Genomic DNA, 13259 nt, shown 5'->3' with positions numbered 1-13259 from the left:
GGGGGTCAGCCTAACGTCCCCTGGGAACACCACAACCGTGCGTCTCCCTTGACCTTCAGGGAGGCCTGTGGGCCCTTACTGTATGGCATCCGTGTGCTTTCTGGTGACTTTTGTTGCCTGGGTGAGAATGTTTTCCTGAGGATGAGTTTCCATCGGGGAAGAGTCGTCTGACCTGATGTTACCTTTACCATTCTTGCTTTGAGGGTGCAAAACAGAAAACTGAACAGGATGTGTTGTGACCATAAGAAGTAAGGAAATTTCTTTTTAAAAAAGTAGAATGTAATATTTCTCCCATCCTTTGCCTCTGGTTTTCAAGGAATATGGGGTAAAAGATCGGAAGAGGGCACTACTCTGAGAAAGGGTGGTTTAGGACCTCAGTTCTTCCTGTTGATTACCAACCACTCCCACATCAAGACTGGAATGTTGGCACTTAGATTTGAAAATCGGTAAGCTAACGAATCTGGGATTACGCCACATTTAAAGTCCTAACTATCCCCATTTCTATGCCACGTCTTTGAAACAACGTTTACGATTTAATCAAAATTAGAAAAGGCTGGTATTCACTACTGAGGCTATGCTTTCCCCTTCTCCGAAGTTCTGTGACATCCTGATACTACTGAAACCTAGACCATGACTTGTCGTCGTAAATTTAATGTACTAACACGCTATGAAATAAAAACAAAAGCTTAACTGATACAAAGATTTCTCTTTGTACTAAACTAAGAAATACCACTTTAGGAAGATAACCATTGAAAGAAAACCACTCTTCAAAATTCTTAAGGAATACAGAAGTAGTTCCGCAGGAAGAGAATTCATATGTAGGTCTTCCCATTTCATGTCAAGAGAGGAAACGTAAGAGGAACACCTCCATTCTTAATAGCATAGGTTGTTTTTAACTGGGTAAAATACGATTAAGTCCGCAAACGCAACTCTTGAATATGTCGGTCTCTGGACACAAAAATTAGGCAGTTCATACGATTAGGCAGTTCATACGATGTCTTGTTAGAATATAGGTCATACCTGCTAGGAGAGAGAAGCAAGTAGGAAAGGTGCATTAGATCTATTTTAAAATCAGAGCCAGTCTTTTTTACCGTGAACTTTTTCTGATGTCTGTCCTGTATCTCCTATTTCTGCAGTCCGTGACCTGTAGAGCAACTCGAGTACCTATGGCTCACCCGAGCCGCTGTGAGCCTGCCGTAGTCGGCGCCCAGCCCAGCCTCGGACGGCACTGCCGCCGCAGCAGGGTCCAGGGGAGCCCAGCGCCTGGGGGGTGGAGGTGGGGGAGGGGGTCCCTGGGCTCCAGCCGTTCCAGAAGCCGTCACCGGCTAAGCGTGTTTCTGAGGCAGCTGTGTTTCGGCCTGAAAGCATTTCGACCACAGTGACCGTTCAATAGCTGAGTTTTTTCATTGGAAAGTGAAAAGTAGTTGGTGGGAAGCACCGTGTTCTGTGTCTACTGCTTCAAGGTGATCACTTGTTCTGTCATTCCGTTCAGGTCTGAATTAAAGCTCGGCTAATCACGGCATCCATTAAACTTCTTTAATACTGGTGTGAAAGGCAACTGTAGTTCATACAGACCATTTATGTGAATGACAGGAGATGTTCCTTCATATAAGTTATCACTGACATACATGTCTTACGGTCTATGAGAAAAGAGAAAGACCAATGTATCAGTTTTGCTACATTTTAATAGTAGGTACTTCACGGGATTATTTTCTCGGTCTCGTCAGCAACATCGAACAGAAGGGACTGCGTGCTCTCCAGGCTACAGCGTGCCGTCAAGCACCTCAGGACGTTTACACGACTTGGAGAAAATGTGGTTCTTGCCCCTTGAGGAGCTGACGGTCTGGGGGCCGACAGCTCCCGCTCTGAGGGTTGAGTGAACAGCAAGGTAATTTATTAAGGCAAATTCTTCCCCTCGAGCTATCGTGGACTGAATCATCTTGGGATTAGTCTAATCAAAACGAGAGAGAGGATTAATTTGGCTGGGAATTCCTCCAGGCTCACAGTTTATAACCCCCCTCTTGGAACAGAACTGACAGACAACGGAAGGCAAAGACCAGCTCTCGAGAAGTGCAAGGGCTAGAACACTTCATTGTGGCTACTTATTCTAAAAAGCAAACGCTGAAGGGACACCCAGGGTTCTTCGGCTAGTTGAAAAACAGGCCAAGGACTGGCGCTGCATTCCCCTCATGCTAGCACTGGGCATTTAAAATGGTATTAAATATGTGGGATCTACGTCTGACCCACAGAAAGCCCACCCCAAGCCTTACTGTTCTGTGTATCAAATATCTACCTCGGGTGTAGTCTGGAAGTTTTATTTACGCCCCATTAAGTCAAAAAGTAATGTAAATAGTCAAATTATAATAAGCTCATGACCTGCGTATTTCCCTAAGGATGAAAGTCAGTATATCTAGGAAATAAATGGCGATCCTATCTACCTACGGAAAGAAACCACAGAGGAGCTCCAGGTTTTGCACGCTCCCCACTTGAAGAAGAGGGGTGCAGGCTTTAAGGTTTCACAATCAGTTGTCAGAAAAACAGCAATTATTCCTGCAGTGTCTCGTCAGCATCGGACTCGGGTTAACACGACTCAGAAGACGTTACGGAGCCGTCCAAACACCTGCAGTTGTTCTGAGACGGTTCCACCGTTAACGCTGGAATCGCCCTCAGAACAGTGTTGTGTGTGACGTAGCGGACCCGCTCATCGGCTGGACCACAAATCCGCGCTCTCGAAAGCAACCCGGTCATCTGGAACGCTCCCACAGGGGACACCGATCTGGCCAAGGCACACGATTTCTAAACAGGAGAACTAGAGATCGGGGTGAATTCAGGCCACGTCTGAGGAGCCGCCTATACAATTCCAGACTGACCTCCCTGGGCAGCAAAATCTGGTCCAATTCCTCTCGGGAAAGTTTCACACCATCCCACCCACATCAGCCTAAGGTCTGGCGTTAACTCAAAAAACCAAAAAAGCATACTGGAGCAGAAGTGAACCGACGTGTACATTCTAGCACAATCTTATTGCTGTATTAGTTTCGAAGGTGAGCACATCCTACGACAGCAGTGTTGTTCCAGGAAGCAGGGCAGGAACGGCGGTAAGTTAGAAGAGAGACTACGAATTGCACAAACACTAGAAAAGTAAAAACAGGTTTCAAAACTACAACAAGCCTGTATCCAAAGGGGTCGTCCGTGTCAGCGGCGTGCGGACTGTGAATTCTGCGGACTTGCTCTGGCCTCCCGGCGTGGGCGCGGCCTGCTTCCTGCCTGGCGGAGGGGGCTGTGCTACACGAGCTGGGATGGTCTCTACTGAGTGGTAGGATTCACAGACGTTCCAGGTCACCCATGTCAGGATCATTCCTTGTGCAAAGTCTGATGTAGATGAAGATAAAGTGGTTTCTTGGTCAATAACTGCAATTTCTTTCTTTTAAAGTCAGTGGGTTTCTTGTATCTGTAACCACAGTAGAAAGATCATGGTTTAAACACTTTGATAGCTGACCTAGTCTTTGGTCACATACCGAGAAGAACTACTAGTCACCATTAAACTAGCATGAATCCTGTGTGTGCGTCACTTACAGTTCTATTACAATCGGCCCCGCTTTAATTTCATCCATCTCCATGAAAGCAAAGCACTTGGTGCTGGTGAACCTTTTTTTAGGCTTGTAGTGTTTGAATTCAAAGAAGATAGCTGCACCTAAGGGATTAAAACAGACCACATTAGCCACAGACGCAGACTTTCACGTGCCCACACATTTATCTTCTCCGATCAGATCACCGGAAGCACATGGAGAAGCAGCAGGCGGCATAATTTACAAAGTAACCTTTGTCAAACAATCGCCCTGATGCTACGACTCTCCTTGTCACCCAAAGCTCTTCTCCGTCTGAACGCAGTGACCTCTGTCCACATCCTCCCAGTCCTACAAAGCACAGCAGAACTTCCTGAGCTGGGCGGCCTCACGATCTCACGCACGTTCCCACACGGGTAGAATCGTAAGCCACTGAAGGACAGAACCTCTTCAATGGCACAGAACGAACACACAGGATGCTGGTGAAGTATTGACATGATCCACAGAAACTCACTAAGTAGCAGAGGCCTGTAAGCGTTCATGAGAAAATTCGAGCTTACGTCACTTCTCCTGCTGAGAGAAAAGCTCAAAAATTCAACTTTTTTGAGTGTCTCAGAGTTCAAACAACATAGATGGTGTGCTGGTTCAGTTTTTAACTGCCATCTACTTCCTAGGACCTTTTAGAGTGTTTGGAGCACTGTCCTGTTTTTCCCAGAATCCCCTATGTTTGGGTACCGATGGCGTATCGGAAGGCAAAGTCTGGAGAACAAGCCTATTCCTGCGTCACCCCTTCCCCAATGAGCAGGCGGGGAGGAAAAATTCACACGTTCTGACCTCCCCAAAGATAAGCCCAACGGATCAGCTCTCCCCACAGAAAGCAGCTCAAAACAGAATAAGCTGCCTCGTCAACGTGGGCACGAACAGTTACTTTCTAAAGAAGGCATGGAAACTAGTTGGGAGGAAGCTGGGGTCTCACTCTCAGCCGGCTACTTCATTCTGCCTGCACCGCAGTGGTGCCAGATCTTGCTTGGCTTTTAAGGACGACACGCGTCCGGTACCTAAACCGGTGACAGAACCCACGGGTGACAAGAGGTTTAACAGAAATGTGTATGCAGTCCTGGCACCCGGGTCCGCCCGTCACAGCAGACAGTGGGACATGGCTGAGGCAGAGGTGGGCACACTCAACCCTCGACCGCCCCGGCACCCGCCATCCCCAGGAGCGTGACCTTCCGGGTCTACAAAAGGGTCCCTTCTCTTTCCCCTCCGATGGTAGTAACTGAGGCAAGTTTAGGATTAAAAACCTTAAACAGATTTTTAAGATGGCAGATCACATTTCTTAGTCTCTGCAGCTATGGACCCACCTACTTGTCCGCACGCCTGTGTCTGGGGTCTGAATAAATGTGAAAATAAAGTCACATTTGAAAACAGGACCGAGGTCCAAATACGATGCCATCCTCTCAAGGAACTTATTCATCTGCATTGTGAGTAGGTAATATATTTCCGGCATCCCTGGTGGGCGCAGCTTTGTTCTTCGTGGTATTTAGAAGAAAGAAGAGAGTGTGAAAGGGGACTAGTGTACGGAGATTAACGGAAATGCTTGGAAACATGAAAAAAGTTTTCATTTCAGTTGCGACTATAGTAATACTGTCCACCATAAATTCAAAGTTAAAGAAAATGAACGGAATCAAATTCTGAATACAGTTGTACTTTCAGCATCTTGGGAGTCAAGTCCTCAGGAACACAGCACCAAAAAACCCGGGGAAGCGAGCCCACGAAATGGTCCCCATCTCTCCATATCAGAAACACTTCCCAAAGCAAGGGACTTAAATGCAAATGTTTTCGTATTTTCGTGCAGAAGGCAGAACTGCACACTGAAACGTCTTGGACCTGGGTCCTTAAGCACATCCACCTCTGTATTCTTCTAACAGCGACTCGCAAACTTTGGCGCACCTCGGAATCGTGTAGAAGACCCCCAGAACCAGAGCGCGGGGCCCAGCCCGGGGGGGCCCGGGACTCAGGAGGGCCTGCCACTCACACCTGGAGCCACTGCACTGACAGACCCCGGGGAAGACCGTCGTTCGGGGTGGAGCAGAGGCCACGGCAGCACCGGATCGGAGAAGTAAAATGTCCACTATTTTAGAGGATGGAGCGATCGTTCAAGAGGCTCTTCTGTATCTTGTACGAGCTTCTTGCAAAGCGTGAAAACGTCAACAACCGCCAGGGAATGTGGGGTGAGAAAGGGACCGAGGCCTTTTCACAGACCACGACGGTCCCCCCCGGGGCAGGCCGCTCGGAGAAGCATTCGGTCCCAGGAGCCATCTGACTTGGAAGCGGAACTTCACCTTTTCCAAACTTTGATTTTGCTCCTTCCCATCCTCCTCCTGACCGAGCACAAGGTGCGGGGTCCTCCTTCCCAAAAGCTGCAGCTGGAAAAACAACTTGTTCTGTCAACTGTCAGCCTCCACTGCCGAGGAGCCTGAGGGAGCCGCTGCCCCCTCTGCCCCTTAGGATGCAGAAAACTTCATTTGGTTCATTGTTCACGATGATGAGGTTTATTATCAAAGACCGTTTTTGTTTGTTTGTTTTTTACATTTATTTATTTTTGAGAGACAGAGAGAGAAAGAGCATGAGTGGGGGAGGGGCAGAGAGAGAGGGAGACACAGAATCCAAAGGAGGCTCCAGGTCCCAAGCTGTCAGCACAGAGCCCGACGTGGGGCTCGAACCCACAGACCGCAAGATCATGACCTGAGCCGAGGTCGGTCGCTCAACCGACTAAGCCACCCAGGCGCCCCAAGACCATTTTATTATCTAACGGTTATCTATGACACAACCAGCTAATACAATGCCTAATTCCCACATCTGAAAAATCGATATTGCGTTCAAGTCAATGAACACCGTATGACATTTACTTCTGCCGACCGCGCTAGGCCACCGGGCACAGAAACACCAACGGGAGGAGAACTCTGGCCACGAGAAGCCAATGCAATGATTTACCATCACGAACCAACCTTTGGTTAATTTTTCAACATGCTTCTGGAGCTCAATGTCCACATTAAAATGAACATACGTATCTTCTTTTCTTGAAGCCACAGGAGTATCTTGCACAGGAGTTAAATCTATGCCATTCAGATCTAGAGAGGAAAGAAGAGTTTCAAACACAGAGACTCAAAAACTGCAAGTGAACCACAGAGCGTTACATTTCCTCCAGAGGCTTGGCAAAAGCAGAGAGGAGATTCTTGGATAACAGACACTCCCTTTGGCGTGAACGGGTTCCTACAGAGCTTCTGGTGTCCGGAGGTGTTGGGGGGGGGGGGCCAGGGGGCTGGGGACAGAGATGGTGGCAGGGGCGCGGGGAGGGCGGACTCGGGGCCAAGGGCGAGGAAGCCCTGCCGTGACTGGGTGCAAGTGCAAGTCTGAAGCGACAAAATTCGGTCCTTATTACGAGGCGAAAAGAACTCTTGTCGTCCTTCGGCCACTACCCCGTTGTCTGCAATACAAATTTGGAACGTGAATCCTATTCCACGGTGGGGGCCCTACCCCTATTTTCCAACCCTGATCAAGCGCATGGCGTGGAAAGGCCTCTCATCGAACATGACCAGAATTCCCCTGTTGTACTCAAGTCAGAGCCCAAACAACGGACATGGAAGCTGCCAATGAAACCGTTCCCTAAACGGGTAATTTTTTATACGCATCACCTACATTCTGATTGTATCTGCTTTAAAGTAACCTGATTTACAACAACCAGATGGCACACTATGTGTGGTGTGTGGCTTTAATTTCCTGCAGCCAGGAGTCTGCCAGCTTAATCAGATTCAACATGGACTCACTTAATGTCTGGCGTTTCTGTGTGATTCCACAGACTCCTATCTCAGGGAACTTAAGACAATTGCGTACATTCGATTATTGCAGCTCCTAAACACGTTTACCCAAAAACACGTTTCGGTTCAACGTGTATGCAAGAGGAACGTCATATCTACCTCATCATCATTATGCCTTTCTGTTGTACAGCGTGCAGTCCCACATGAGGTATGAGGTTTACAAATGGCCTATCAAATAACGGTGGGTATGAATACTTCCCAGTAGACCAGGGATTTGATAGCTGCTAACAGCAGAGGTTCAAGTATTGAGCAGCAGTCGGTGGAGCATGGGGTCCCCACGTCAAGTCTTCTCTGTGTCTGAACTCATGTTTCTTTTATGAGATACTACTGAGCCCACGGGACTGAATTTACTTCTACGACTGGTAAAAGTTCCTTCCGTGTAATGTCAGTCCCTGTTTCCTTGGTTTGCCTCAAAGTGCAGACGGACTGAGATTATTTGTGCAGTTACGTCTGAATAAAAGTATGACAACTTCATCTGCAGTCACCCAATAATCATTTCTAGAAGACCACTGGCAGCTTCACAATAAAGTGCTGGATGAAAGGCGTGACACCAGCAAATGCTTTCGATCGGTGTGCTGTCCATCTTAAACCAAAGACTAAAAAAGCGGTTTTCAAGGAATCACTGGTATGTCCCACTGGACAGGAGAAAAACCAAATCCTCAAGACAATCACCCTTAATAAGAAACACATCACTCTTTAATGCCCCTCAGGATGACGTTCAGATATGGATGTTTATAGACGCGTCCCACTTCCTGTCTCCAGGGACGATGCACCGGAGGCCTGATTCTCACCCACCCCTGGCAGGGCTCCTCTGTGCCTCAAGCATTACAGCAGGAAGCAGAGAACCCGGAGGGGAGGGTGGGGGGGGGGGCGGGTTGACAGGAGAACATGGGGCTTCGCAAAGAAAACCACACCCCCTGAGAAGGTGAGCAGAAGGACCTGCTATTAAAGACAGGGTGTATGTCTCGTCAGTGTATATGTCTAGATGGAATTTTAAGAATATAGACACATACGGGGTGCTGGGTGGCTCAGTCAGTTGAGCTCCGGCTCTTGGTTTCGGCTCAGGTCATGATCTCACATTTCGTGAGTTCGAGCCCCACGATGGGCTCTGAGCGGACAGCGTGGAGCCTGCTTGGGATTCTCTCTCTCCCTCCCTCTCCCCTCCCCTGCTCATGCTGTCTCTGTCTCTCCCAAAAAGAAAAACGAGATTTACAAAAACACGCTCAAAAGCAACTGTGCATGAAGGTTATAAATAACAAAGTATTTTTAGTAAACCTCTCAGAAATATTCAGTGAAGGAAAGAGGACAGCTAGCTTCCCAGGGATTTTATCTCGGTGTAGAATGAACTCAAATGAGTTGTCGCAGAGGCGAGAACCCACCCCCATAGCCCCTCATGTCCCAAACGAGAATCAACATTATAAAATTCACAAGAGGCGAAAATGTACACAGAGTTATTTACCCTTTACACTAACTGTAATATAGGGGTCGATGCACTGCCCCGCATCCTTCAGACCGATTTTCTCAATTCTGATAGTGAGTAACGTCATTCCCGGTTCTGACGGCAGCCTTGGCAATAAAGTACCTGACAACAGAACAGCAAAGAAAGTGAGCCCCACCAGCAAGTTCAGAGTCAGTATTTTAACAACCCAGAGAAGACAGAACCTTGCTCTCACCTGACTCGGTAACCAGCCAGCCCTTAACTGGGGTTTCTGAAACTCCCAAACACTCAACGTTATTCTTTTGGACAAGTATTTAATGTAACGCAAGACACATCTACGCCTCCTTAATTCATATTCAACACCAAAGTGTAAGTAAGGCCAGTTTGTTAAAGATTCAACTCACTAACTTCAGGAAGTCCAATTACAAATTACCACACACTTAATACACTCCTACACACACACGTCACCTGTACTTACAAACGTAACATAGATTTCGTATCTCTATATGAAGTAAGAGAAAAAACACAGAAAGAGCTTTTCAAACTCTTATATTATCCCAAAGTTTGAGGAACTTAACACCAGAGTCAATCAATAGATCTTTTAGTTATTAACGGAGGAAATAACTTACAACGTAGTATTTGTGTATTTAATCAAATAATTTTCTAGTCTGACCTCCCACCCCTTTCTGCACCCTATTCTGTATGACCTGTTCTCTTGGAAGTTAATCCTGCTGAGACGGCACGCACGAGAGGGAGTGCACGCTGGCAATCTCCTGGATGCAGCACGCATCCACTAGGCTTTCTAAAACTGAAAATGCCCTGGACCCACACACACGTTCCCGACCGTGATCTGAAGGAAGACATCAACTGTACGGTTTGTTAACTTATTTCTTATCATTACAGAGAACCGAGGTGGAAAAGTCGTTTTGAATCTAATACATATACAGCATCTCAAACTACAGAACCTTTATCGAGGACTTTCATTGACATTCTCCCAATTTCTATCCAACCACGTGTTATCCTACTTTTAATGATGAAGTATTTGAAATGTGTGAATCGATCCACTTACTGCCTTCAAAAGAGTACATTTAATTAACTGCAAACAGGCTTGAGTGGATTTGGGGGGAGGGGGGAGGTGATAAAAACGCCCTCAAGTCGGATCTATGAAACCACGACAAGATGTACAACACTACAGATCAAAAGCCACGGAACTGTACCCTTCGAATGAGTGGATTTTACGCCATGAAAATTACTACAAACGTCCCAGAGTCTTCACTGGTGACACTTGTGAAAACTTCTAGCTAATGAAAAGTCGGAAGTGAGGAGGCCAAAACGGAACACTGAGAGCAGCATTCCACACCGCTTCAAAGGTGAAATTACGTTACCTTTTCACATGAAACAGATCTTGGCCATCTTGCCATATTTTAACACATTTTCAATAGTCAAACGTTTTCTCATATTAAAGATAAAAGGTCTCTTACTGCATCCACTGTCTCCTTCAAATATATTAATTGGCGAAAACTGACAATCATCAGAAGAGCAAATGAAACAAGGACGTGGCTTCATGGAAACCGGAAAGCAGGCATCCGGGGAACCGTCACTTAGGTCAAAAGATACACACTACCCAGGGGCTCCCTTCTACCACCACCCAAAGTTCTTCTCATCCTTCACTATCCTGGCTTTCAAAATAATTACCGAAAAGCACGGTGTAATAATGTTCTGCCTGCTTCCGCCGGTAGCTGTAACTTGTTCGCCTGTATGAACACACGGTACGGGTGTATATGGTACGTGGGGTTTATCAACGTAGCACAGTTTCTGTACTCATTCTTCTGTTGGCAGGCATTAAGAGGGGCTCCAAGTTTTTGGAAATTGTTTGGACCAATGCGGCTGTAACATCCCTGCGCACATATTCTAACGTATGTGAGCACACATTTGCAAAAGAGAGGGACCACCAAGTCACGCAGGGCATCGCCCCCCTTTTTACCACGTAAAGACAACCTGTGTCCAAAGCACTTGTGCAGAGGCCCACTTCAGCACTGCACCCACAGCCCCACCCTCCATGACACCCTTCTCTTTGGTCCGTTTAAGGTGGAGAAACGTTGATCCAGTTTTAATAGGCACTTCTCCAATGACTGACAGAGGTGGAGGCCCTTTTCGTTTCAGAATGAGCATTGGGGGTGCCTGGGTGGCTCAGTCGGTTAAGCGTCCGACTCTTGATTTTGGCTCAGGTCATGATCGCACGGTGGGTGGAATCGAGTCCTGCCTCGGGGTCTGTGCCGACAGCCCAGAGCCTGCTTGGTATTCTCTCTCTCTCTCTGTCTCTCTCTCTCTCTGTCCCTCCCCTGCTTACTCACTTTCTCTCTCTCAAGATAAATAAACCTAAAAAAAAAATTTAGGATGAGCATTTGGATTTCCTCTTTACTGAAGTATCTGTTCGATTATTTTGCACATCTTTTATTGGAATGTTCACCTTTGTCTTATTTGCAAAAGTTCTCTCATGTTTTCATACAAGCTTTTGTTGGATGCGTGTTTTGTAAATAGCTTCTCAGTGACTTACTTTAAAAAGAAACTTTATATTGAAGGATTATATATTAAAAGGTATATAAATTGTGTACAAATTGTAAGTACAGCTTAATGAATTTTCACAAAGTGAACACACCTGCATAACTGCCACCAGATCCAGGAAAGATCTTACCAGCACGCTAGGAGCCCTCCTTGTGTCCCCAGCACAACCAAACCCTAAGAGATGACAACCATTCTTGACTTCTAACACCAAAGATTAGTTTTATGTGTTTAAAATGCCTTTCTCTGTTAATGGTGTCTTCTAATTACAATAAATGCTCAATGTTAATACAATCAATTTCTTTTTAAAAATTTTTTACACTTATTTTTTTTTTTTTTGAGAGAGAGAGAGAGAGCACAAGTCGGGGAGGGGAAGAGAGAGAAGGAGACACAGAATCCGAAGCAGGCTCCAGGCTGTCAGCACAGGGCCTGATGTGGGGCTCGAACTCACAAACTGTGTGATCATGACCTGAGCCAAAGTCGGACGCCTAACTGACTGAGCCACCCAGGAGCCCCTATAATCAATTTCTTAACTCTAAATTCCTTTATACTCACTGCTTTCTGTGTCCTATTCAAGAATCCTTCCCCATTCCAAGATCACGAAGGTATTTTCTTATCTTGTAAGAGCCTTATTGTTTTTCCATCTGCATTTAATTCTACAATCCACTTTGAATACATATTTGTCTTTGGTGTGTGGAAGGAGCCCAAGCCCATTCTGTCTAACATGGACACCCAACTGTCCCAGCACCACTTATTTAAAAGCCCATCATTTCCCCCATTGATCCACAGGGCACCTTGGTCACAAATCAAGCATGGGCTGTTCTGGGCTTTCCATTCTACCTCACAGGACCATCTCTTAAACTTGCAAGGCTATGTAGTTTCGTAATGACTGTAACTTTGTAAGAAGCCTTGACATTTGGTAAAGCAAATTCTCCCCTCGACATTACTTTTCAAGAGGCAACTATATTTGGCCCTTTGCATTCCCATGTAAGTTATAAAAACAGATCTCAAGTTCTTTAATAAAAAAAAAAAAACCTTTGGAATTTCAGCGAAGTTCAGATCGATTTTAGAAACAGTCACATCTTTACAAACTGCTTCTTCTAATCCATGAACTGAAATATACCTTTCAATTTATTAAAAAGACAACATCTCTTGATAGTTTTATTATTTTCTTCACAAACATCTTATACTTTTAATTTTAATTTTTTAAATTTACATCCAAATTAGTTAGCATATAGTGCAACAATGATTTCAGGAGTAGATTCCTTAGTGCCCCTTACCCATTTAGCCCACCCCCCCTCCCACACACCCTCTTGTAACCCTCTGTTTGTTCTCCATATTTATGAGTCTCTTATGTTTTGTCCCCCTCCCTGTTTGTATATTATTTTTGTTTCCCTTCCCTTATGTTCGTATGTTTTGTCTCTTAAAGTCCTCATATGAGTGAAGTCATATGATTTTTGTCTTTCTCTAATTTCACTTAGAGTAATTTCACCCTCCAGTTCCATCCACGTAGTTGCAAATGGCAAGATTTCATTCTTTTTGATTGCCGAGTAATACTCCATTGTATATATACACCACAACTCCCTTATCCATTCATCCGTCAATGGACATTGGGCTCTGTCCATACTTTGGCTATTGTTGATAGTGCTGCTATAAACATGGGGGTGCATGCATCCCTTCGAAACAGCACACCTGTATCCCTTGGATAAATACCTAGTGGTGCAATTGCTGGGTCGTAGGGCAGTTCTATTTTTAGCTTTTTGAGGAACCTCCATACTGTTTTCCAGAGTGGCTGCACCAGTTTGCATTCCCACCAGC

The 13259-nt window shown here is 45.8% G+C and overlaps 1 protein-coding gene across 3 annotated transcripts in view; it reads right to left on the bottom strand.

The window, feature by feature from the left end:
* Positions 1–1667: 1667 nt before the first annotated feature.
* AIDA (axin interactor, dorsalization associated) overlaps positions 1668–13259 on the bottom strand; it is a 38617-nt gene continuing 27025 nt past the window's right edge. The window contains exons 7-11 of one of the 3 annotated variants that reach the window (XR_006961543.1): positions 8901–9023; positions 6572–6694; positions 3574–3691; positions 2443–3448; positions 1668–1951 (exon numbers count right to left, since the gene is read on the bottom strand). Coding sequence is in view for 2 of the 3 variants with exons in the window: in XM_047076539.1 (XP_046932495.1) it covers positions 3352–3448; positions 3574–3691; positions 6572–6694; positions 8901–9023 (461 nt within the window). In the remaining variant the exon portion in view is untranslated. Of the gene's footprint in view, positions 3449–3573; positions 3692–6571; positions 6695–8900; positions 9024–13259 lie in introns of all 3 variants that reach the window. The other 2 variants (XM_047076539.1, XM_047076540.1) reach the window with 2 other exon arrangements.

Source organism: Lynx rufus, unplaced genomic scaffold (assembly GCF_022079265.1).
Source record: "Lynx rufus isolate CCGP_SWC_20201006 ecotype Redwood Valley unplaced genomic scaffold, mLynRuf1.p SCAF_15, whole genome shotgun sequence".
NCBI classification, from domain to species: Eukaryota; Metazoa; Chordata; class Mammalia; order Carnivora; family Felidae; genus Lynx; species Lynx rufus.
This window is presented reverse-complemented; position numbering and strand designations above follow the sequence as displayed.